Source organism: Equus caballus, chromosome 1, assembly GCF_041296265.1.
Source record: "Equus caballus isolate H_3958 breed thoroughbred chromosome 1, TB-T2T, whole genome shotgun sequence".
Taxonomy (NCBI): Eukaryota; Metazoa; Chordata; class Mammalia; order Perissodactyla; family Equidae; genus Equus; species Equus caballus.
Genome location: NC_091684.1, coordinates 2,238,553 through 2,264,557, shown reverse-complemented (window position 1 = coordinate 2,264,557; position 26,005 = coordinate 2,238,553). Strand labels below are relative to the sequence as shown.

At 55.1% G+C, this 26,005-nt stretch overlaps 1 protein-coding gene across 8 annotated transcripts in view; it reads left to right on the top strand.

The window, feature by feature from the left end:
• Window positions 1–25,042, top strand: part of LRRC27 (leucine rich repeat containing 27) — a 43,431-nt gene extending 18,389 nt beyond the window's left edge. For 4 of the 8 annotated variants that reach the window (XM_023636774.2, XM_023636805.2, XM_070246014.1 and 1 more), the window contains 6 exons: window positions 3,326–3,701; window positions 4,830–4,976; window positions 8,190–8,286; window positions 13,138–13,256; window positions 15,106–15,235; window positions 24,121–25,042. In XM_023636774.2, coding sequence (XP_023492542.1) covers window positions 3,326–3,701; window positions 4,830–4,976; window positions 8,190–8,286; window positions 13,138–13,256; window positions 15,106–15,235; window positions 24,121–24,267 — 1,016 coding nt within the window. In that variant the 3' untranslated portion in view covers window positions 24,268–25,042. Of the gene's footprint in view, window positions 1–3,325; window positions 3,702–4,829; window positions 4,977–8,189; window positions 8,287–13,137; window positions 13,257–15,105; window positions 15,236–15,357; window positions 17,364–24,120 lie in introns of those variants that run through there. The other 4 variants (XM_023636794.2, XM_070246091.1, XM_023636785.2 and 1 more) reach the window with 3 other exon arrangements.
• The last annotated feature ends 963 nt before the right edge of the window (window positions 25,043–26,005 follow it).

The following is a 26,005-nucleotide window of genomic DNA, read 5'->3' as shown; positions in this document are numbered from 1 at the left end:
CGCATTGATGAGGGGACCTTTGAATGTAGTCCTAAAGGCAAGAATGTTTCTGGCAGAGGGGCCAGCAGGTTGAGAGACTCTCAGCTGGGAACCAGCTGCTACATTTTAGGAGCAGGCCATAGGCCTGGGTCAGAGCAGTGACGGGGGAGCCAGGGATGGGGTCAGCCAGCTGTTGGCAGAGGACCCCTGGGCCATGGCCAGGACGTGAGTTTCCCCAGGTGAGATGGGAAGTAAGCAGAGGAGGGAAGGATTTGGTTCTTTAGAAGATCTGTCTAGCTGCTTGTTCAAAGGCATCATCGGAGGCAGGAGGAGGCAGGGCTGGGCGAGGAGGAGGTGGATGGAGAGACAGGGCCGGGGAAGGGGAGGGGAAAGGGGAGGGAGAGGCAGGGCTGGGGGAGGGGGAGGTGGATGGAGAGGCAGGGCCGGGGAAGGGGAGGGGAAAGGGGAGGGAGAGGCAGGGCTGGGGGAGGGGGAGAGGGAGGCGAGGCAGGGCCGGGGGAAGGGGAGGGGAAAGGGGAGGGAGAGGCAGGGCTGGGGGAGGGGGAGAGGGAGGCGAGGCAGGTGGGATACATGCCCTTTGGAGGTGGAGCTGGCAGCCTCACTGGTGGACGGGATGTTGGGACGGAGGGACAGAGACAGTCTAGGAGGACTCGGGGCCCTGACTTGAGCAGTTGAGTGGATGGTGGGGCCTTGCTCGGAGAGGGGCTGGCCTGGTGCAGAACCAGCTGGCTGATACGGGCGCCCTGGTGGCCATGCGGACTCTGGATGCTGACTGTGTGCACAGCAGAGATGAGGTGGTGAGCACCCTTTTTGGCCGTCAGAGCCTGGAATCCAGTGAAATGGGAGAGAGGGGCTTGCAATGTAGATGAGGTGTCATGGGTACTACATGTCCCCTGAAGGGAGGGCTGGAAGACATTGTCTGGAGGGCCGTGTAGGGGCTTCAGTCAGAACCGGGGGCCCTCGGACAGTGGGAAGTGGGCAGAGGAGGAAGAGCAGCAGAGGGACAGAGAGGGGCCTCAGTGGAGATGGGGCAGACCCAGGGGGGTGATGCTGCAGGGGCCTGGGAGGCGTGTTGGGGGGTAGATGGTGGGGGAGGAGGGAGGTGGGGGCAAGTGGTGAGGCAGGTGGGGGCACACATGTGGAGGAGGTGGGGGCAAATGCACTGGCATCAGATGCTGCCTAAAAGTCCTGTAAATGAGGACAGAAAAGGAAAGTAGCCATTGGACTAATGCCCTGGAGGTACCTGGCAGGAAACTGGGGGTCGGTGAGCCTGTGGGATGGCTGAGGAGAGACAAGAAGTAAGGGCATGGACACAGCAACTGCTGGGCTGTGTGAGGTCAGAATGGGCAGAGCCTTGGGGCAGCAGCTCGGGGGCTGGGCTGCAGGGGGCACGAGGAAACACAGGCAGACCCCAACACAAGAACGATCGCAAGACGGTCTGTGCTCTTCAAGAGGGAACGGTGAGGGAGTGTTCCCATTGAAAGAGGCTAGGGAATCAGGAAACAGAGTGTGCTCCATCCAGATTGGATCCTGGGCCAGGAATGAATGACAGAGGACATTATTGGGACAGTTGGCAGATGTGAGTAAGGTCTGCAGGTTTGATAACAGAAGCTGTCAGCGTCACGGTCCTGGTTTTGGTGGCTGGACTGTGGTTTTGTGCTCTGTGTTCTTGATCTGAGGGTAAGGGGCCTGACATCTGAACATCGCTCGCAGACGTTTTAGAAAAGAACACTGCTAGACATGCAGACACAGGGTGAGAGAGGGGAGAGAGGGCACTCGGGGCAGGGCGCTAAAGCTGTGGCGCAGGCGGGGCTCCGACTTCTCTGTGCTGTTCTTGCAAAATAAAAGTTAAAGATGCATCAAGTAATTGGTCAAAAGTAAGTATTTCTTGACTCTTTTTTCATGTATTAATGTTTTTTGTGCTATGTAGGGTGAATTTTCAGCAGTTATGTACATTTTTTACATTTTGCCCTTTTGCTTGACTTTAAAAACGAGTTTTGCTGGCATTTCCAGTCCTCTTGTTTGGCGATATGTCCGTGAGTTTCAGTTTGGCTCTGGCTCTCAGTTGAGTGTCTGCAAGCAAATTGGTCAGATATGCTTATTTCTAGTCACTTGTACTTTGGGGGACTTTTGCAATTCCTTAGGACTTTTAAAAGCATATCTTTGCCCATTTTGTAAACTATTTTTCTTCAAAGACACCGGCTGGAGCGTGTAGCGGTGGAGAGCATGTAGCCATCAGGAGCGCACTGTCCTGTGCCGTGTCTGGTGTGGCGCCAGCTCGGGTCACACTCGGTGGTGGTACAGAAGAGCCCGGGCCCTGGGGTGGTGCTGGGCGTGTGCAGTAAGGACGGCATTTATCACCAGAGCTGTCACCTGTCTCATGTTGCGAGCGCTCCTCCCTGACGTTGTGTCTAGAGAAAAGCTTTTGCTTAAAAGAAAAATTGCAAACCACTGACACTGAGAAACATTTTTTAGAATTTAATATTTTAATGTGTAATTAACATTTAAGATTATCAACATTCTTTCTCATCATCTTTCAACCTCATTGCAATTTTCATTTGTTTTTTTACAAAGAAGGCTGCATTGGTTGAAATATATAGATGTGTAATCGACTGGAAAAAAGGTAGAAAGTAGCTAAATAAATTAGGCTTGGAGGGCTGAAAATGAATTCACTTTTTACAAGAAGGAACGTGCCGTGGGCAAAGCTGTATGAAATTTGCTGAAGAACACACAGGGCCCACAAGTCTGGAGTGCGTGGCAAGGACGCCGGGCCTGGTGTGGTGGGCGTGCCCCGGCCTGTGAGTGGTCCCAATCTGTGTCCTGCTGGAGCAGAGGCCTCATTGGGTCAGGAGGCACCACAGCTCCAACGCCTGGTCTGGGACCCGGCACAAATAGTGGATGAATGCGTTTCAGGGCAGTTTTCTCTCAAATAATTTACCTAGAGCCAAAAATAAAAGTGTTTAGTCAACAAAAGCATTGCCAAACAAAAACAACAGGTACATGGGCAAAAAATCAATTAGAATAAAGATACTAAAAGACCTGGGGGAAGCAGAAAAGTATCTTGATTTATATGGATTTGTATGGAGTGTGAGGGCCTAGGGCAGAGGGAGCCGGTCACCCCCACCCCCTACCCCAGGTCTTCCCTGCAGAGGGAGCCGGTCACCCCCACCCCACCCCCACCCCAGGCCTTCCCTGTGGAGGGAGCTGGTCACCCCCACCCCAGGTCTTCCCTGCGGAGGGAGCTGGTCACCGGGTTTGTTTGAGTCTCTGAGTCTCAGGGGCCGTGTCAGAGCACAGTGCACTAACACAGCATTTTTTCTGCTAGCAATTTCACAAGTTAAAAAGATGAACGTAAGTGAGCTGCCTCATCCCTTGTTGGATTTATCCGAAGACCGTGTGCCTGACAGGGAAGCCATTACCTCTCAGGATGGAAAGGGGACCACGTTGAAAGAAAAGGCAGACTTTTTCCCGCCGGTTGAAAAACTAGACCTGAGTGAGCTCAGAAAGTCCACCGACTCCTCGGAAAACTGGCCGAGTGAGGAGGAGATCAGGCGCTTCTGGAAGCTGCGGCAGGAGATTGTGGAGAACGAACAAGCAGAAGTTCTTGAAAACCAGCTCTTACCAATGGAATTGCCTCCCAACCTCAAGGCAGCGTTGAACACCAGGGAGAAAGAGCGTTCCAGCCGAAGACACGCTTTCAGGTACGATTTGAAAGGAAAGGTGCATTTTCTTGATCTTCACAAAGTTGTGATATTTTTTGTGATTTTTTTTTAAAACATCAGGTAGATGTGTGCCTGCATTGCCATCAGTTATTATGTAGCGGATGCCAGCCCTGGTTCAGGGTTGAAGTTACCCAGAACACAGCCTCCAAGGAGGAGCTTACCTGAGAGAAAAACTCAACTCGTGTGTGTGTGTGGTGTGTGTGATGTGCACGCACATGTGGATGAACACGTAAAGAGAGAGAGAGAGAATGTGGTCAAACAAAATGTGAATGTAGATCATACATTCGACGGGGTGGGTATCATGCCGTGGGGACAGAAATTGGCTCTTAGCGGTTACTCTGGTTTGTGGCGCCGCACGGCTCGCCCTGCGGCGGCAGAGCACGTGTGCGGGGTGCCTGTGGTGGTGAGACTGTGGGGCGGCCGGGAGAAGTGAGTGTGACAGGGCCGTGCCCAGGGCCGAGTGGAGAACACTCAGGTGTCTGCTGCACTGTCCTCTCACCTGTTCTGTAAGTTTGAAAATTTTCAAAATAAACATATGTTAACATATCATTAGCCGATTGTAACCTTGAAGAGCTGGGAGCCTGCAGTGTGGTTCGCGGTGCAGCCTGGCGTTGCCTCTGAGGCTGCCGTGATGTCCTCAGTCCACAGTCGTACATCTAAGGACAGGGATGTTCTAAGGCCACTGCTATTTAGGAACCTCTTCCTCCCTCCCTCCATTCATTCTCTTATTTCTGTCGTGGACAAGGATAACTTATCCGAGTAGCTTATGGTCAGCCTTTTCAGGGCACTTGACAGTTTCGTCCCATCTTTCAGATTTAGATCTGGCTCATGGCCTTTGGGGGTCCGATTGGTGGCCTGGAGGTGGGAATGGAGGGCTGGCACTGTGAGGCTGGGGCCCCACACGCGGCCCCCAGCCCTGCCCTGCCCTTGCTGGCCCGGTAGTGGCCCAGGGGGCCGATTTCCTGGCCACTGTGTCTGTAGCCGTCAGTTGTTCCACTGTGCACCCTCCACGTTCTGGGTGTTTGTTCTCTAACCCTGTCCTGCAGGTGTGAGTGTTCCTTGCAGGGTTTTGTTCGACATTCGGCTAAAAAGCTTGTGTAATTCTAGAAGGAAGACCCCCTCCTTCAGGAGCATCCTGCCTGCCCTCCCGTTGTCGCACCAGGCAGTGATTGGGGCAAGGAGGCTGGAGGAGAGCCGGGCTGCGGCCCTCCGGGAGCTCAGGGAGAAGCACGCCCTGATGGAGCAGCGGAGAAGGTGAGCTCTGGCGCCACAGCCGCTGGCTGGGGTCGGGGGTAGGCTTGGATGCGGGGCTCAGTGCCCGGCTGAGCGGGGTCTGCTTTTTGCTTCGTCTGGATGGTGGCCTGCTGCTTCTCGTCGGGTTTGCGGCACCTGGTGTGCATGAGGCTGTTCTGGGCGGGCGTGGGCATGGCCGCACAGGCCATTCCTTCTCATCCACCTTCCTGCTCTCGTGTTTCCTCTGATTTCTTGTTCTTCCTTTATCCGCCCTCCTCTCCCTTCAATCACCTGGCTTACAGGTCTGTTCTAAGGAAAGTTATTTAAAAATAACATGCTCGTCAATAAAGTTCACTCTTGCCCCTGCCTCGTTGGGCCTGTTGCTGGCTGTGGTCGACCCTCTCCTCACTGTCACTGTCTCTGTCCTCCAGCTCTGCTGACCGCCCATCTCTGCTGTGCTCTGGGCCCCAGGAGGTCAGTCAGCATGGACAGTGTCCACAGTACCCCGTTGGCCCTCACCTTCTGGTTGGGTTTGGCCAGTGGGGCCCCAGCCGGCGGTGGGAGAGAAGGGGCAGAGGGAGGGCAGAGTCTTTACTCCCCCGCCCCTCCCCACGAGGGCTGCCCGGTGCTGGCGGAGTCCCTCACATTGTGGCTCTATGATTTCCTCTCCTGGTGCTGGCAACCATTCCTCCCCTCCCCCAGTCCTGGGGGCTAGGAGGGGCTACAGCCTGATATTCCCAGCAGGCCCTGCACTGCCCTCCCCTGTGAATAGTCCCTTTGTAAATAAACCCTCCTGAGATCATCCCACATGAACGTGTTTTCTCTTGGGACCCTGGCAGATGCAGACTGTCCACAGAACACGTGTTTTCGCTGTCCACTGCTTATCCCCTCGACCCCAAGACAGACTTGTCCAGTCGAGTTTCTTTCCCTTCAGTGGAAGGATGGGTGATGTTAGACCCTCAGAGCTGGTCCGGCACGCCATGTCTCCTGGCTCTGCCTGTCTCCTGGTGTCATGTTCTGGGACTGGCCCCATGGCCCTGCCCTGCGCAACTCTTTAGACAAGTGCTTCCGCCTCCACGGCTGTGCTGCTCCTCGCATTCGCATGTGCGTCCCGCTCTCCCCCCTCTGCCGCCTTCCCCTCCATCTTGGCCAGGCCCCCGATCGGGGCGATGCAGGGAGAGGTGGCACAGGTGGGCGCCTGGCTGGGGGTGGGCACTCGGAGCAGCCCAGGCCGCTGCAGGTGCAGCAGGCAGGAGCGCGCATCCTCATACGGCGCAGTCAGGCCCTGTGGTGCTCGGGATGCTGCACACCTTCACTGCAGGAAGCTCTTGATACAAAGGGCAGGCGCGAGCTGTCTCCTTAGTTTCTCTGCCTGGGACCCTGAGACGTCGTTCTGTGGCCTCCTTGGTGACAGCTTGCGGAGTCCTGTGCCGTGGCTTCCTCTCCCATCACAGCCCCTGGACCCTGGTCCTGCCCCTGGTTATCTGTGCACCTGTAGCTCCCAAGAACCTCACCCCATGCCTCTCAAGGAGTGGGAGTGGGTCCCTCCTGTCACGTTTCACCACGAGGTGGTGGAGACTGAGATGGAGCCTTGTGCCCAGGAGCACAGCCCAGGGTGACGTGTCACCAAGTCATGACTCCACGTGAGGAGTGCTGGGTGGAGGAGAACGGGGGCACGAGCTCAGCTTGGGGCTGGGGGCTCAGGAACCAGCCAGGCAGGGCAGGAAGCAGTTTGCAGGTGAGGAGTCCTCTGCAGAGGTGCGGAGGAGGCCAGCTGGCCCTCATGGGGCTCTGAAATAGCAACACACAGCTGCCAGAAACAGCAAAACCTATGCGTCAGGGTAGGAGCCTGGGGAGGATGGAGCCAAGTTCCGTGGCGCCTAAAAGTCCCACATCCCACAGCGCTGAGGGCAGGATGGAGGCACCCCGCAGCAAGGCGGCCGGCACAGCCAGGTGGGCCCGGGACTGTGGCCCTGAGGGTGGAAGAGCCCAGGGCTGGAGAGGCCAGGGCGAGTCTGGGATGGCGGCCAAGGATCTGGGCCAAGGACGGAGCCGTCAGCTGAGCGGGGAGATGAGGGGGCCAGACTTGGGGGCGGGATGGGGAGGGGTGCTGACTACAGAAATCTAACGGAAGATCCAGGGGTTGACTCAAACAGCCAGGTGGAGACCTGGACTGGAAAGGTGGCTTCCAGAACCCAGAGTGCATGGTGGGTGGAGCCCTGGGCCCCTGGAGGATTCACAGGGACCTCACCCCATCCCCAAAGCCATAACCACAGCCACACGTTCCATTGAGGAATTCCGCAAGCATTATGGTGCCAGAGCCTGGCCCAGCCTCAACACTATGGGCAGAGCATCCCCTCATGTATTGCTGCAGGGGGCTGACCATGCGGCGGGTGAGACGGTGCCCATGGTGTAACAATGCCACAGGAGGGGGTGCCCGCGTGCAGCGATGCCACAGGAGGGGGTGCCCGCGCGTGGTGATGCCACAGGAGGGGGTGCCCTCATACAGCGATGCCACAGGAGGGGGTGCCCGCATGCGGCGATGCCACAGGAGGGGGTGCCCGCGCGTGGTGATGCCACAGGAGGGGGTGCCCGCATGCGGCGATGCCACAGGAGGGGGTGCCCTCGTGCAGCGATGCCACAGGAGGGGATGCCCGCGCGTGGTGATGCCACAGGAGGGGGTGCCCGCATGCGGCGATGCCACAGGAGGGGATGCCCGCGCGTGGTGATGCCACAGGAGGGGGTGCCCGCGCGTGGCGATGCCACAGGAGGGGGTGCCCACGCGTGGTGATGCCACAGGAGGAGGGTGGGAAGACGGGACGCTCGCTCTCTAAAGTGAAATGCAAGTTTCTGGAAGGAAGTTGGCCCGTCAGTGATGCTCTTTCAGACCTGACGTAGACCATGGATGCTGAGGGCCTGGTGCCCCAGCTCTGGCCACAGCCCCAGCCCAGCCGCCTCCTGATGCCTCACCCAGTGGGGCTCGAGGAGGGCTGCCTTGCCCCACCCCCCACAGAGAGCCTTGGGCCAGGATCCGAGTTCCCAGCTCTGCCCAAACATGCGCATCAGAACCTGCCCTCAGTGTTCTTGTGTCCAGCTGGCGTCTCTCCTCTGGACGCAGGGACCAGGGGTGAAGGACTTTTGTGGGAAGCTTTATGAGCAGCAGTGAAGTCCTCGTGAGCTCTGCTTGAAGCTGCTGCTGACTGTGACAGTGACACTGTGACGTGTTTTCCCCAGGGATAGGAGAGTGCTGCAGGAGTGGAGAGAGCACACCCAGCTGATGAAGAGGAAGAAGGAGGAGCTGAGCGAGCTCCTGCCCCCACAGAGGACGCTGGTATGCGGGTGGGCGGGGGCCTAACAGCAGTGGGACCACGGTGTGGGCGGCTCCACGGAGGACACCGTGCTCAGGAGTCCTGTTCAGTCACGTGGGGCAGAGGGGTCTGCAGATGCCACTGCTTCCTGAAGTAAGAGGCTGCGACCCAGAGAGTCAGCGATCTGCCTGCAGACCGACGTGTGACTGTGGGGCTGGTGGGACCTCCATAGATGGGAGGGTCTGTGTCTGCACCCTCGACCACCACCTCTCTGCCTTCTGACCGGTGTTTCCTTTCTATCTGAGGAGTCGGGTCTCCCATGAGGAAGGCGGGATGGGGTGGGAGAAACTGAGGAAGCAAACACCTGGAGTTGAGGTGCCACAGGGTCTCCTTGCCCTTGGTCTCAGCCCTGGGAGGCTGGTCACCTTGGAAGCCATGAAGCAGTGGCTCAGCGGCCTGTCCCCTCCATTCCCAAGGATGGTGGCAAACACTGGGGTCACCAGCTCCCCCGTTGTGTGGTGCACGGGTTGACCTGAGAGTAGCCCCTTTTCCCTTTTTCCTCCTGAACCGTCTAGGGGTCTGAGCCCAGACGGGCACGGAGGCCTGGACCGCACCTGCTGGCCTGTGCCCTGGGAGCAGTGGGCAGGGTGCCTTTGAACTCAGTCACCATGGTTTCTCAGTTCTGTGAGGAAATGTTCACTGTGTGTGACCCCACAAGGCCGGGGATTGCCTCTAGGCCCCCGAAGTGGGGGAAGGCACCCTGAGCCACGGGGCCTCCATCTCACAGCAGGGTGAGCAGGTGGGTAGGCAGCCACTTGGACAGCCCAGGGGTCTGTTTTTCTTGTAACTTTATTTTGAACTAACTTTAAATTTAGAGAAAGGTTGCCGAGAGCGCGTGGTCTCCGTGTGCCCCTACCCAGCTCGCCTGTGTTCACATCTTCCGCCACCACAGACGTGCTCGGGCCCGGGCCTGACAGTGGGATGGTGCTGTGACGACAGGAACGCTGGACTCACCATGTTCTCACTGACGTCCTTCTTTGCTCCAGGGTCCCCAGCGCTTGGCTGCCATGTCCCCACAGTGTCCCGCAGGCTGTCCACCCTGGCCTTGCAGTTTTGACGTGTACTGACCAGTTATTTTGTCGGCCGTCTCATTCATCTCAGTTACTTGTCTGATGCTTCTCACGATCGGGCTGAGGTCTTGCGTTCAGGGCTGGAAGAGCACAGAAGTGAAGCCGCGTCTGTCTGTGTAGCACGTCACGGGATGTGGCGTCGGCGGACCTTGGTCCCTCCCTGGAGAGGCGCCGTCTTCGCCCCGAGGCTGGTGCATCCCTTGGGAGGACGCTGGGACGTGCAGGTGCTGCTTCTCGCATGCTTGTGCCTGCTTCTTAGCCTCCTGAGGTCCGTCTCCTATCGGGAATCTTTGTGATCGAATTCTTCTGCCACCTAACACTTCCCAAGTTGCCTTTGTCCGTCCAAATGAGGAGTGGTTTGTTAACTTTGAAAAAAAAAGAGGGACCATATAGTCCTAGTGGAAGGTCATGGTGGGACGCCCTGATTTCCAGCATTGGAAACCTTCCAGTTCAGGTGCGGTTGGAGTCACTGGGCCCTGCCTGCTGGCTGAGGTTGCCTGCCCGGTTCTGGCCTGCTGTGATAGCCCCGCAGCCCCCGGCCTGGCTGGGCTTTGCTCGGCCGCCAGGTCCTCAGAGTGACAGGTGAGAGGGCCCCTGGGACTGTGGCCTTTCCCACGGGATCTGTTCATTCACGTGACACGTGGTTCTGACTAGAGAAATCTGTCTAGGGGGACAGAATTAGAACGGCTTGTTCTCCTAAAGGTGTTCCAGACCCTGAAGCCGTCTTCTCTACGAGCTTTCATGTTCCTTTACTGTTAGTGACGTCAGAGCCGCAGCAGCTTTCAAGGAAACCGAGCTCCCTGTCACCTCTAAGTAAACTGGGAAATCCAGGAGCTCTGAACTAAAAGTAGAAAAATTTTACTTCATAAAACTGAAATATGTCATATGGCCTAAATACTGTAATCAAAGTCAAAAGACAGGGGAAAATATTTGTGACGTTTGTGACAAAAGATTACTACCTAAAATATGAAGAAGGATTACAAGTAGATTTTTAAAAGTTAAAGAATCCAGTGGGAAAATGGGCAAAGAGTGTGACAGGCGGTTCACAGACAGGGAGGCCCAAATGCGACAAATAGTGACAGGGCCCCACCCGCTCAGGAGGCGCGGTGTCACCTGCTAGGGTGGCCAAGAGGAGCGAGGGTGACACGGGGCGGGAAGGCTGTGAGGGGAATGCTCCCAGTTGCTGCTGCCACGGCCGCTTCAGCTTCCTGCAAAAGGTCTATTGAGAACACACCTTTCTGTGAACACTCGAGTAGAGCATCTTACAGAAACAGAAGCAGCCAGACCGTAAGCGTCTATATGCAAAGACGCATCTGAGCGTTTCAGTGTCGTCTGCAGGGCGGACATGAATAAATGAAGACCATCTGTGTGTCCCCAGTAGGAAAGGGCCACATGGCCTCTGTCCCGTCCGAGGGCCTCCTGCAGAGGGGCGGGGGGGGACGCAGGGCGCACTCGGTGCAGGGCAGTCCTGGGGGCGGAAGGGCACCGCTCCCCCCTCCTGCTCCGTGTGTGTGCTGCTTTGCTGTCTCGTTAGACTGGGTATTGGGTGGATCTCCCTCCTCTTATTTTCTAGTAATAGTAAAATATGGCTGGGCTGGCTCCTTTCCAAATCATACTTTTAATATTTTTAAAAACAAAATGAAATGTCTGACTTAAAAAAAAACACCTGCTGGGTTTAGCATTTGTTCCTTTCTTCTGTGGGAATAATGTTTGGGAGAGTCCTGATTAACTGGAAGCGTGCAGCTCTGACAGTCAGCAGATAGTTGTAATTCTGCTGTGTCCGCAGCCTGGCAGCGTAGTGGGCGTGGGGCCGAGGGAGGGTTGGAAGGCCATGCCTGCTCCCCCTTCCCCTCCCCCCTCATTCCCTCCTCCCTCCTCTGCCTCCCCTCTCCCTCTCCCTCTGTCCTCTCCCTTTCCCCGTGCCCCCTCCCTCCCACACTTCCCAGGTGTTAAACCCCTCTTAAGAGTCAGGCATGTGCTAGAGTGGCACTGATGACACGGAAAGACAAGGTCCTGCCCTGGTAATCCGTGTAGAGGTGACCTGACAGATAAGACAGTTCCAGACAGTCTGGGTAAGCACTTGCATTGACGCCACCAGACTCCAGCTGGAGGAGCCCCTGGGAGGAGGTTCAACCCCCCCAGGAGCCCACCCAGCCTCCTCCCTGCACTCACACTTGCCCTGTCCCTCCCGCTGTTCGGCTTCCAGATGCCCTGAGAGGTGCACCCTCTCTCCTTTCATAGCAGCTATACTGTCCCAACACACACAGGCAGACACACACGCAAGTATACACACACGCACCCACAGGTGTAAAGCTCCCTGAGGTAGGAGGGGGTCAGTCTGGTTCTCAGGCTTGTGCACCAGGCATGGGGTTATGGGAGATCCCTCAGCAGCCCGGGGCCAAGCCCAAAGGGGCGTTTTATCAAAGCTCACCCGGCTGAGAGCACAGACCAGTGATAGGGGGAGCCAAGGTTGGGGGTGGTGCAGCAACTGGTCAGGACACCGTGTAGGAGAGCCCAGAGCGCCGACCTGACACCCAGGTGTGGCCCAAGAAGGACGGAGGGGAAAGGAAGATTCCAGAAGGCACAGCCAGTAGCTAGGGAGCAGGGGAGAGGGAGTCAGGCTGGAGTTGGAGGATGGCACTCTGTGGCTGAGACACGCCGGGTCCAGGCGAGCAGAAACCTGGTGTGATGTCAGAGGCCCCAGGAACAGCGAGCTTTCCAGCATCTGTGGTGCTGTGTGAGCACAGCTTGTGCAATGCTGTAGAAGTTTTAAGGAATTTGTTGTTACGCAATAAATGTAAGCAGTCTGTGGATTCTTACAGAGAGCTTTCCAGAACAGGTCAGCCTTTATCCTGTCGCCCTCTGCCCCGCCGTCACCCTTTTCCCGGCCGGCTGCCTCCTGGCCACCGCCCACGCCCAGCAAGTCCCATGACCCACAGCCTCAGCCGAGCTTGGCTCTCGAGGCCTTCTGGGGGCGGGGTCAAGAAAATGTTGTTTAGGAGACCCTGGGCCATAGCAGGGGGCTGTTGACGTCTTTGAGACCTGCCATCCGGAGCTCTGGGACCCCTGGAGCCGGCAGTGGCTGCTCGCCGCCTTGGGGGCGGGGTAGGGCTGGTTAATGGGGTGCAGCTGAGCTCTAACTGTGTCCTGTTTACGTGTGGAAGTTGCGTGTTTTCACGTGGAATCACAGTGGTTTTTATCAAAAACCAGCACTGAAGAATTTCTCGTAAGTTTTCAAAGTTTGTTTGTGCCGTTTCATCACATCGTTGATCCAGGACCGATGGGTTTATAATGCAGCTTTCTGACTACAAGACTTTCTGCTTTCTCTCCCTGTCGGTCAGTCATGCGTTAGCAATTCTGTATCAGCTTGAAACTTCGTGGCTTAGGAATGCAGTCCCATCTCTCTGAAGGACTCGTGCCCATTGTAGGTCATGTGTTTTCTGTCTGTTGTGCTGACAGAATTCCGAGTGGGTGTCACCTGGGGCAGCACGCCGTGTGTCCCTGCGCTCTGCCTTTCCACCTGGGCTGGCCGGGAAGGCCTCTGCAGAGAGGTCCAGCCAAGCCTGAGGCGGGAGCAGGAGCGAGCCAAGGCCTCAGGCTGATGGCCTGGGTGTGAGAACAGCATTCTCTAGATATCAGTTATTGACTCCCTCGCAGATGTGGAACTGTGTGACGCTCCTGGAAGACGCTTTGTGTTGACAGCAGCGTTGTCTTGGATCCTGAGAGCATCTTGTGTTTTCCTAGGTGGCATCAAAGATTCCCTTTGCCACAGATCTGATGGATAATGAGAAAATACCAAAGAATTCATTTGGAAAAACGAGACAAAGCAAAGAGAAATCATCGCCAGCAAGTAAAGAAATGGGGTTAGTAATGGGTTGTGCTCCAGAACTCCTGGGGCTCAGTCCCCTGCTGCCACGTGCATTTGCTCCCTGCCCCCCAGCCCCTGCTGAGTGCCTCCTGGAGTCCAGGCATGTGGTAGGCTCAGGGACAGATGGAGAGTGGGAGAGGCGTGGTCCCTGCCCCCAGGGAGCCCCCATAGCCACTTCCCACTTAGGTCCCCTCGGCCCCTAGAAGCCCTTTCCCCACCCAGAGTGGCAGCTGCTCTGGGGTCCTGGCATGTGACCCCTTTAACCTCATCAGCAAGCATTTCTTTGGTTTTCCCGGGTTCACAGTGGGTAGTGGTCTAGCGTCTGCACCCCTGGAATTACTGCTAAGCGTGCCCATCCTTCCTCAGCTGCTCTGAGGCCTTGTCTATAAAGACCCCCCACCAGACTGAACCTCCGTGTATGTGTGTATGTGTCTGTCTGTGCATTTTGCCAAGAAACTTCACCCTCTGATTCCTCCCCTCTGCATCACACACACACTTCTCAGGCAGCCCGGAGACACCAGGAAGCCCTGAGGCTTCGGCATGGCCCTGTTATGCCCTTCTTGCTTTTGTGGCCTGCTCCTGCCCACACCAGGCCCCCTGCGGGTATGCAGTGGAGGAGGCTCCCCCGGGCTCAGAGCCAGAGCCAAGGTGAGCTGTGGGCCATGGGGGATGCACCTGCTCCTGGCCCGCAGCCCTTTCCTGGGAGGACTGGCCGGCTGCCCAGCTGCACGGCCCCCCGCTGTGTGTTGTAGCAGCTCTGGAGACCACTTGAGGTCCTAGAGGCCTGGAGGCAGGTCGCGATGGAATGCATGGGGCAGCGAGGGGGTCTTCTTTTCCCAGGGAATCATTCCCCTCTTGGCCAGGAGCTCTGGGAGAAACTCCAGGTCTGCAGATTGAATCAGCCCCCAGCCGTTGGGGTTTAGACTAAAATTGACAGCGTTTGCATGTTCTCTCACATCCCCCAGGGCATCTGGGTCACCCTGATGGGCCCTTAGAAAGCTCACAGCAGCCCACGTCCATCCACAGACTGCCCGCTGCCCTGCAGGCATGAGTTTACTAATAACAGGAGTCTGCGGCACTTGGCGAGAGTGGGCCGGACCCTGGGGCCTGTTGTGCAGGATGCGGGAGGCTGCCATGCTGTCTCCGCAACAGTTATTCTGAAAAGCAAACGAAAGAGACAGACCTTGCTGCTGGGTGCAGTGCAGTGGGAGGCCGGGCAGCGGGAGCATTGGTGCTCTGGAGGGACACGCCTCGGCACCCCACGCCCGAGGCGCTACGGGGGGCTGTGGGGTCTGAGACACTGCAGCAGGGTCTCGGGTCTCTCTGCCATCTGAGTGTGATCATGTTTAAAGTCAAAGGACAGGAACCCAAATCCCTGATGCTAGCAGAACAAGTAGGTCTAAAATCCTCACTTTATACAATATTCTGTGCTCTTCTGAGGACTCATGAAAAGTGTGTATTTCATAGGAAAACAAAGACACACTCTTCTCCTTTGTGTAGCACAACATGCTGTGTCCTAAATAATATCTTAAATGAATTTGAAGTTTCTAAAGGAGAGTGTGTGTTCCAGTGGCTTTTAAGCTAAGGAGAAGGGCTGGGAGAGGCGGCTGGGGGTCTGTCTGTGAGCTGGGGCCCGGAGGGAGCGGGGGCCCGGAGGGAGCGGGGGCCCGGAGGGAGCGGGGACCTCTTACGGCTGTGCTGTCACTGCATTGGGAGGGCATACAAGCCCCAGGTCTGCGATTTGTTCTGGAGGAGAAAAGGAAAACTCTTTCTCCCCTGTTGGAATTAAAATCTCTGAGGCTCAACGTGTAAAATCATTCTCTTATTGCCCTTGGCTTTCTCAGTGCCGCCCAAGAGGGGGATTTAGAAGAAAAGCTAAAGCAGCACATAGAGCAAATGCACGAACGAAGGAAAAGGTTTCGGGGGATGGTCCCACTCGAGGAAATAAGGAAGGCTACACAGGACTTGGAAATTGTAAGTATTTGTTGGCTCTATTTAAAAACAAATTGTTTTATTAAAAATCAAAGAGAACTTGCTATGCCTTTGCAGAGCATGCATTCTCTAAAATTGTGAGGAGGCGTTTTATGTGCCTACAGCGTGGGACGTTCCAGAATTTCGGTTGGTCGGAGGATAAGGAAATGTTCCTGTGAGTGTGAGCCCTCAGATGTGTTCGTTGCGCCACTGACGGTCCCCGGCAGCAGTCTCTGCGTTATCAGTGGATGGGACAGGACGTGTCTGTGGGGTCCTCACCTGACGCTCCTGCCCAGCAGAGCCTGGCGGGGCCGTGAGGGCTGCCGCTGCGGAGACAGCCTTGGCTGCATCTGGGCCACGTGCTGACGGGCCACAGTGTTCATGTGCTGGGACGGTTGGTGTCTTCTCACCCAGCTGCTGGCATCGTCCATCTGTTCCACAGACACTGATAAGCACCTACTATGTGTGCAGAGACGTCTGGGATTCTGAGAGTCATGCAGTGATCAAGGAAGACACCGTTCTACCCTGAATGACACACAGTCACGCCATCCAGCCAGTGAAAGGAAGCCGCTGCCCTCGCCGAGAGTGACCAGGCCTTGACGAGAACCGTGATGCCAGTGTGCCCTCGCTTCTCACGGCCGCAGGAAGACATGCCTGTTCTCCGAGACCACCCAGGCCCCTGGCTCATGGGGTGGTTCAGATCTTCATGTCGCACCCTGGTGCAGCCACTTGGGTCTGGGTGGCGCTGGGCCATGCCCCCAGAGCCAGCGGCACCATCCCCACACCTCATTTGAGGGCTCCATTACTGTTGTCCCCTCTTTGCTGGGGCCCAGGCGGGGATGAGGGAGGGAGGGGGGCAGGCTGGGCTGGGCCACTTGAGAGACCCCACCCGGTCAGACGCGGCCCCCTCTTCTCAGACCATTTTCCTTCCCAGCCCGGAGAATTTCACCTGCCTCAGGTGAGCCTTTGTTCTCTCCAAATCTGTTGTTAATGCATATAGCTTCATCCTTGGACGCCCAAAATCCTACCTCTCAGGGCTTCTAAATATCTGATCTGAACCCACTGCTTCAGATTATGGACTCAAAAGTCTGTTTGGTGTTATGAACAACTCTAGGCTCACAAATTTGATAACCTACATGAAATGGACCAATTCCTCGAAAGACGCTATGTGCTAAAACTCACACAAGAAGAAACAGACAATCTGACTAGGCCAATATCTATTCAATTTAATCAATAGTTAATAATTTTCCAATGGGTTCACTGATGAATTCTGTGAAACAGTTAAGGAAGAAATTATACCAACTCCACAATCTCTTCCAGAAGATGGAAGCCGAGGGATACTTCCTAACTCGCTCTGTGAGGCCAGCATTACCCTAATACCAAGACCAAAGACGTTACGTGAGGGGAAGAGTGCAGGCCGATCTCTCTCATGAACAAGAGGCAGAAATCCTCAACAGAATATTAGCAAATTGAATTCAGCAAAGTTTAAAAAGAATTATTTGTGACGACCAAGTGGAATCTATGCCAGGTGTGGAAGGCTCATTCAACATTTGAAAATAAGTTTGTGTAATGCATCACATCATGGCTAAAGAGGAAAAATCACATAATCATAGAGATGCAGAAAAAGTGTTGGACAAAATCCAACACTCACTGGGGCCGGCCCAGTGGTGCAGTGGTTAAGTTTGCACATTACACTTCGGTGGCCCAGGGTTCCCCAGTTTGGATCCCGGGTGCGGACATGGCACCGCTTGGCAAGCCATGCTGTGGTAGGCGTCCCACATATAAAGTAGAAGAAGATGGACATGGATGTTAGCTCAGGGGCAGTCTTCCTCAGCAAAAAGAGGAGGATTGGCAGCAGGTCTTAGCTCGGGGCTAATCTTCCTCAAAAAAAAAAATCCAACACTCATTAATGATAAAAACTCTCAGCAAACTAGGAATAGAGGGGAACTTCCTCCACTTGAAAAAGAACATCTACAGAAACTACAGCTAGCATCATACTTGATGTTAGAAACTAGATGCTTTTCCCCTAAGATCTGGAACAAGGTAAGTGTGTCCTCCTCACTATTTCAACATCGTATTGGAAATCCTAGCTAATGCAATAAGTCAATAAAAGAAAAAAAAAGAAATAAAGGTTACACAGATTAAGATGGAAGAGATAAAACTGTGTTTGTTCTCAGATGACATGATTGTCCAAGTAGAAAATCCCAAAGAATCAACCAAAAAAGTTCCTCAAACTAACAAGCGATTATAGCAAGGTTGCAGGATACAAGGTTGATATACAAAAGTCAGTCACTTACTGTATACCAGCAATGAACAAGTGGAGTTTGAAATTAAAAACACAATACCGTTTACATTAGCACCAAAAAAAAATTGTGCTAGGCATAAATCTAACAAAATATGTACAAAATCTATATGAGGAAAACTACAAAACTCTGATGAAAGAGACCAAGAAAGACCCAAATATATTGGAAAGATGTTCCGTGTTCATGATTAGGAAGGCTCAATATTGTCAAGATGTCAGTTCTTCCCAACTTGGTCTGTAGGTTCAATGCAATCTCATTCAAACTCCTGGCAAGTTATTTTGTGGATATCAACAAACTAATTGTAAAGTTTATATGGAGAGGCAAGAGATCCAGAACACCCAACATGCTATGGCAGGAGAGGGACAAATTTGGAGGATTAACACTACCCAACATCAAGACTTACCATAAAGCTACAGTGATCAAGACAGTGGGGCATTGGTGAAAGCACAGACAAATTGATCGATGGAAAGGACAGACAAATGGAACAGAAGAGAGAGTCCAGAAATAGACTCGCCTAAATATAGTCAACTGATCTTTGACAAAGGAAGAAACGCAACTCAATGGGGCAAAGACAGTCTGCAACACTTCTAGATAGCGCTGGAACAACTGGACATCCATGTCAGAAAAATGAATCTAGACACAGACCTTACTCCCTTCACAAAAATTAAGTCAAAGTGGCTCACTCTCATCAGACTGTATACATTAAATATATGTAGGTTTTTTTGTATATCAGTTATATCTCAACAAAGTTATAAAAAAAAATGGATCACAGACCTACATGTAAAATACAAAACTCCCAGAAGACAACATGGGAGAAAATCTGGTAGACCTTGAGCTGGCGATGACTATTGACATAGAACTTCAGGAGCATGAAAGAAAAAACGGGTAAGTTGACTTCATTAAAATTTAAAAATTCTGTTCTGTGAAAGACGCTGTCAAAAGAATAAGACAAGCCCCAGACTTGGAGAAAATATTTGCAAAAGACACATTTAATAAAGGACTGTTATCCCAAATATACAAAGAAGTCTTAAAAACTCAACAATAAGAAAACAACCCAATTAACAAATGATCCACAGCTCTCAACAGACACCTTATCAAAGAAGATATATAGATGTTAACTATATAGATGCTGGACATCACAGGTCATTAGGAATTGCAAATTAAAACAAGCAGATACCACCACATACCTGTTAGAATGGCTGTGAACGCTGAAAACACCAAATGCTGGTGAGGATGTGGAGCGTCCCGAACTCAGATTCGTTGCTGGTGAGGATGCAAAATGGTGCAGACACTTTGGAAGACAGTTTGGCAATTTCTAACAAAATTCAACCTACTCTTAACTATCCATCCCTCAATGATGCTCTTTGGCGTTTACCCCAGAGTTGACAACGTGTCCACACAAAAACCTGCACGCGGATGTTTCTAGCAGCTTTGTCCGTAATTGTCAAAACTTGGAAGCAACCAACACATCCTTCAGTAGGAGACTGGATAAGCTGTGGTCCGTCCATACAGTAGAGTATTACTCAGCCCTGGAAAGAAATGAGCTCTCAAGCCATGAAAAGACATGGAGGAACCTTAAATGCACGTTACTAAGTGACAGAAGCCAATCTGAAAAGGCTACGTACTCTATTATTTCGACTATACAGCATTCTGGAAAAGGGTAAAACTATGGAGACAGTAAAAAAAATCATTCTTTGCCAGGGTTTGGGGGAGAGAGGGCTGAACAGGTGGAGCTCAGAGGCGGTGGGGCAGTGAAACTCTGCGATGCTATGACGGTGCGTCCGTGTCCTCACACGTCCAGGCCCGCAGAAGGTGTGACGCCGAGTGAAGCCTCGTGTGGACTGTGGACTCGTGCTGACGATGTGTCAGTGCTGCTCCTTCCCTTGTGACAAGTGACCGTCTGGTGGAGGATGGAAACTACTCTACAGAAAGAAAATCTATTAATTTTTAAAAAGTCTATTTTGAAACTGAAACCTGAGCACTGGCTCTTGTGCTCTGCACTGTTCCCCGGTGACCCCTGCTGCCCGAGGGAGGGAGAGCCAGTGGACCAGAAGAGAGTGACACGAAGGAAACCGCAGTGGATGGTCTCGAATGCCTGCTCCAGCGCAGGCTCGTGTCTTCCTTCTCTGTCACAGCTACCACGTGGGGAAGGTGGTGTCTGCCCACTTCACAGGGCAGAAAGCCGAGCCCCTGGAAGATGGGGCGACCGGCCCAAGGTGACGTGGTACAGCTGGCCTTTGAGACAACCCAGGTTTGTCTGGACCCCGAGCCTGTGTGCAACTCTGTGCTGCCCCCTTGGGGACACGAGCCACTGAGTTTACTTCAGGCTTTAAAGCCTCTCTCTGCTTTTCTGTGATTAAAGACATCTACCCAAGTTTCTTGAGACGTGGGCAGCTCGGCCACCCTGGGTTGCTGCTGAGGGCCTGGCTCCCAGGTGACTCTCGGAGCTTCAGGGAAGAGGGATGTGCTGCCCCACCAAGGAGAGCTGGAAATGCCCACTCCCCGCGGCCACACGGTCCGTGCAGCTCTGGGCTCGCAGAGGCCCAAGTGTTCCCACAGCATTCGCTTCCTTCCTGCCACGTCCTGGCATCGGGAGAGCCAGAGGAAGGCGGGACGTGTAAGTTCTCAGGAACACAGTTGGGAAGCAGCCCGTCTCGCCCCGTGGAAGTTGGCGGTGTCGAAGCACACTGTCCTGCTCTTCCCGGTGGCGTTGGCTGTTCTGGCAGCTCCTTCCTGCCCTCCTGCATCCCGCTCGGCTCCAGCAGGGCCCGCCTGCGCGTCTGGGCTGTGATTGAGGTGCTAGGGAAAGTACACGAAAGACGCTCCTCATCTCCCCTCGCAACTCTGTTCAGGATCGGCCAGGCCAGCGGTAGAAGGTTCTCAAGTTCAAAACAATTGGAAATGAGATCCAGGCCGTGGAGCACAGCTGGGCGAGAGGGGCCCCTGAGGCTGGTGGGATGTGTCGGCGGGCATAGCGGGGCGGTCTGATAGCTTCATTTTAGGAGATGATCTTGATTATCCTTTTGTTTTCTGAAATTGCCCTCTGAGGACCTGACTCTCCCAAGGCCCAGTCCATTTCAAGTGACCATCTTTTTTTATACCGCCCACACAGGACCACTAGCCAAAAAGAAGAGTGCTGTGTCTTTTCGCCCGGGTGGGGAACAAGTCTGTCCAGTCCTGGGGAGAGGACGGCTCAGCTCTGCCTGCCCTGGGGGTGAGCCTGTCCTTCCGCCTCCCGCAGGAGGGCTGGTCCTGGCGGAGCTCCCGTGAGCAGGAGTGCCTGGGCCCCAAGTGCTCGTGCGCCAACCCAGGCCTGTCCTCTGGAGCCTCCACCCTGAGGCAGCACTGGAGCCAGAGCCCTGGCCTGTCCGCAGCTGGCGCGGAGTCCCCGTGGGCGGGCCTCGCTGCAGCCCAGGGCGGGCATGCGAGGTGAGACATGTGTGCACCATACGAGCTCCCGCCCAGCCCCGCGGAAGCAGAGGTGTCATGTCCAGCCTGCCTCCTTCCCCTCTGGTTTCCTTCTGCACAGCAGTGTGGTGGCCGAGCGCCAGGCCAGTGGTCAGTGAGCAGCTCTCGCAGCTGGTGTGCCGGCTGTGGGAGACACAAGCGCCCCGGCCAGAGCTGGTGTGAGAGTGGACGGCCAGGATGGACGCCTGGTGAGAGCCAGAAACAGCCAGACAGGAGAGGGACATGCTGAGAACAGGCCAGCCAGTGGACCTGCCCTCCAGGGGTGCACAGCCGTTCTGCACATGGGTTAATCTTCAGTCCGCCCCGAGACTCCAGCAGAATGACAGGAAAGGAGCAAAGTATGCAGACTCCTCAGAGCAGAGAAAGTGGAGAAATGTCGACTTCTCCTGTTGTCATTTGTCACAGAGCACGTGCCACCCCATTAAAGGCCGTGCTTCCCAGCCTCCCTTGTGGCTAGACGAGGGCATGTGACTACCTTCTGGCCAATAGGATGGGAGTGGAAAATGTGCATAAACTTCCTGAGCTTGTCCTCCCCTCTCTCTGGCTGGAATGCAAACATGATGGCAGGAGCTGGGGCAGCCATCTCAGACCCTGAGGTGAAAGCCTTGGATTGCGGAACAGAGTAATGTTCTCCAACACCTAGAGCTGCCCTCTTAGGTAAACCCTCCACCTGGTGTTCCGCCGCCATCATCTGGATCTCTGTTACAGCTGCTAGGCCTGCATCCTAACCCACACTCAGGCCAGTGTGGTTTGGGAAGAAGAAAGCCACCTAGTGAGGCAGTGGAAGGGCCAACTGAGAGGAGTGCCCACAGGAAGCTAACCCCCAAACACAGGACTGCGAAACTGAAACAGGGTGAGAGGTGAAAGTGTGCGAGGTCAGATGAGGCCCCAGGCTCTCCTCCCCACCCTGCCTGTCAGCGGCTGACTCCAGCCCACCCAGCAGGAGGCCTAGGGTGTGGTCTCTGGAGAGCGTGAACAAGGAGGCACCACTCCACTAAGGCCCGGAGGCTTTCCTGAGCGCGGCGAGTGGGGAGGCTCCGGCCTGCGCTGGTGCTGGGGGCCAGCCCATCCCCTCTAGTCGCAAGATAGGAGGGTCTTCACTGAAGAAGTCACCTGACCAACACAAATGACCAGAGAATCCTGACCCTCGGGCATCCCCGGCCTGACCCAGCCGACAAGGCTGCCTCCCAGCTGAAGCCCCGCGCCACACACACCCGATGGAATCTCGTTTTAGCGCCTCCTTCTGGAGGGGCTGGGAGCCAGGCTCGAGCAGCCTCTGGGGAAGGCCCAAGAAGCAGGAGGCTGGATCCGCTGCCACCGCCTGGGAAGGTGCTCGTGGAAGAGGCGGGGCCACTGGAAAGAAATTAAAAATTGAAAACGAGAATGAGATCCTCTGGATGATAATAGAAAATTTTGCTCCCACGAAACAAGTGGTTATAGAAACAGAACTCTCAGATTGCCAAGAACTCGGAGTTAAGTTAAAAATATGGCAAAAATTTTTAAAAATTAAAAAAAAAGTGAATCAATAGGTGAAGTGGAGTGAGTCCCCTAGGAAGCAGAGCGAAGGGAAGAGGAGAGAGGGAAACGGAGGAGCTGACCTGGAGGACTGGCCGAGGGGTGACGCCACCGGGCAGATCCTGGGAGAGGTGAATCCAGAAGACGCAAGAAGGTTTCTCACCAAGGAACGCGTGTCCAGATGGAAAGCCTGCCTTGTGCCCCGCCCCAGGCTCGGGGTCCTGAACCGAGAGGAGGGGACCCCGTGAGGTTGTGGCGGTGGGGAGGGAATGGGGCACACGCTGAGGAGCAGGAAAGACGGTGGAGCCGCTCCTCACGGTGGCAGAGCCGTCTGCAGCCTGGGTGGGGGCTCGTGCACAGACGCCAAGCCAGGCGCCAGCACAGAGTGGAGGCGAGGACTCTTCCCACACAGCCGTCCCTGGAAGCCACCGCGGGACGCCTTCTCCCACAACAAGGGGCAGACCGAGGAGGAAGCAAGTGTCCCCAAAAAAGGGAGCTGACCAACGAGTGGCCAGGAGCCCCAGTGGCAGCCAGCGAGGACCCCAGAGGGTCTCTCCAGCAGAGACAGATGAGTCTGAGGACTGACCTGGGGAGAGGGATGTGGAGCGGAGTTCCACAGTTTGGGAGGATTCAGTGACAGGTGTGGAGGAAACAAAGTAAGTGTTTTAAAGGAGCAGGTCCGGATTCCACAAAGAACACAGATTTCCACGGGAAAGAAAGTGGCACCAGCAGATACTTGTTGGATCAGCAGCAAGCAGTGTTTACCTGCTCATAACACAGAAACCTGAATGTGGATTCGACCCCAACTATGAGGGGAGGAGGGGGTGCGGAGTCTCAGGGTGCCTGGGCTGGAGGTGGAGGTCCGGGTTATGCCCCAGGGAGGCAGGACTGAGGGGAGGGGGGAGGAGGAGGGAGGGGGGAGGAGGAGGGAGCACGAAGGAGGAGAGAGAAGTGCCCCCTCCCTGGGGTGGGTGGGTCCCAGCCCTGCAGACACAGGTGCTGCTGGCCCAGTTCTGTGAGGCAGAGGCTGGAAAGGGCCAGCTCTGGGCTGCTGGCTCTGGCCCACCTGAGGGCCGCGGGGCCTCGTGCCCCTGTCGCCTCTTTCTGGCCCGGCAGACTGTCTGGGAATGTGGGATTTGGAGCAGAAAGCCTGCCCCTGATTCCAGGCTCGGCCATCCCTGTGTCTGTGAACGAGGGTGGCCCTCATGGCCCTGCCTGCCCAGGGCAGGTGTGGGTCTCAGGTGCGATCATGGTCGGCAGGTTGGTCAACGAGCCCCTTGGGGATGGAGCAGGAGAGCCTGGCTCTCCCTTTGCCTGTTCGTTGATTGGCATTTCTTCAGATGGCTGTGTGCCCAGGACACCAAGGTGGGCCCTGGGGGGGGCCCAGGCGAGCAGCCCACGTGTCTGTCTGGAGAGGTGGTGGTCCTCACAAGGAGGGGAGGTGGGGCAGGCGTGCCCACCTGGCTCCTTGAGGAGGGGCCGCCCCTGAGCAGGTGACGGCGCTGCTCACATCCATGGGGCCAGCCTGTCAGAGCCAGAGGTGCAATGCTGTCCCAGGTCCGCCCGCCTGGCTAACTTCCACCCCCTCCTTTTCTCCCCAAGGGCAGAAAGCTACAGGATGAAGTAATGAAACTAAAATTGGGATCGACTTTGAGCGAAAATCACCGATTCACAGCTCTCTCTGGAAACCTGTCACTTCGCCCGCCTGCATCACAGCCTCAGAATATATTTTTTAACATGAAATATTAAGAATCTGAAAAAGTTTACAGATACTAATGGCAAGGTGTCGCCTGTACTGACTGAGACATCACCGACCCGACCCTCGGCTGGGCGTCCTGTCCTCAGGTGTCTCGTGTGTGGTGGGGGTGGGGGGGGATCTATTGGGATTCGATGTAACTCTGGTGATTTATTCAGACACCTCTTCTTCTCATTTCTGCTGCTTTTCTGGGGCTGTAAAGGTTTGAGCTGCTTGAGAAGAGACTGCTGTAAACAAGCCGCGTGCTGTTCGTTTCTGTCGACATGTTTCTGCCAGTCCAGTTGACAGAATGTTCTGGATGTTAGCACCTGCCCCTCCCCCTCTGCCACTCTGCCACCCAGGTCACAAATGTAATCACAGCTTTCAGTGACTCCCTGTTCTATTGTGGGGGAGGCCAGGTCTCCAATTCCTGCCAGATCAGAAGCCCTGTGGTCCTGTCTGCCCTGGAGGGAGGGCAGCTTGCTCGAGGGCGTTGGGGAGCTCACCTGCTGGCAGCCTTGGCCTTGCCCTGCACGTGGGGTAGTGGGCGCAGTGGGCACAGCCCTGCCCTGCGGCTCCCGGGCCTCCATCCACAGAGCAGTCTTTATCACGTCCTCACCAGGCTATTCAGATTCTGACGGGTCTCTGCCCTGTAGGTCTGATTGGATGTTAAATAAGGGCTTGATCTTGAAAACATCTTTGATTCGATTTCTTTAATAGATATAGGATTATTCAGATTTTCTGTTTTTGTGTTAACTTTAGTAAATATGTTTTTAATGAATTTTTGCATTTCATCCAAGTTGTCAAATTTATAGCATCAAGTCCTTCAGATGACCTGGACCCGGGCCCTTGTGGCCACCGGCCTCACTCTGGTTGTAGTAGCCACACAGGGTGTCCAGGCCCCCTCAGAAGGTCCCAGTGCCCTTGCCCCTCGGGGAATGGGGTCCCCAGGTCTGAGATGGATGGATGTCAGGGGGTCTGCTCGCTTTTCCTGGCCCCACTCTCACTCGTCAGGGTCAGGACCACTGAGAGCAGCAGGAAGAGGGTTGGGGGCATCAAGACCCACACGCTTAGGGTCTGGGGAAACTCTGAGCCCCACTGGTAAATGTGGACTCTATAGCCAGAAACCACAGCGACACTGATGGCTCCTAGAAACCAGACTCGCAGTGGGAGTGAGAGCTGGGGCCCCATCGTAAGCATCCAGACGGGAGGACCCCACACAGGTCGTGAGAGAGAAGCGAAACTCAGGAGCTGGGCCTCCCCCACCAGACCACAGGAGAACCAGCTGGTCAACCCTGAATGGCTGCTGTTTAAACCACTAGTGGCTTGTCACATAGTGACAGGTAACCGAGACGGGTGGGTGTGGGGCGAAGGCACTCGAGGCCTCATCTGAGGCGGTGGAGAGGGCAGGGAGGGGAGGCGTTGGGCTTGAGGCATGGAGCAAACTGACCCGAGACCCTGAGCCCTGAGAGCCGTGCCTGCCTGGGGGCTGGGACTCTGCCCTGACCCCTCCTGCCCCGAGACTCATGTCCCACGTCCGCGAGCCCCGGCCCAGGGCCTGAGCCCGCGGTGCTGAGGCGGCGTGGTTGTGCTTGCGCGTCCAGTCTCACAAACTGGTGAGGACCCCGGGCGTCTCTGTGTGCGTCATGTCTTCAACACGCACCAGCCTAGGACTAAAACCATTTCAAAAATAAAGTTCTTCCTGATGCCCTCCCGTGTTTCAGTCTTTAGGACCCACAGTTATGTCTCCTC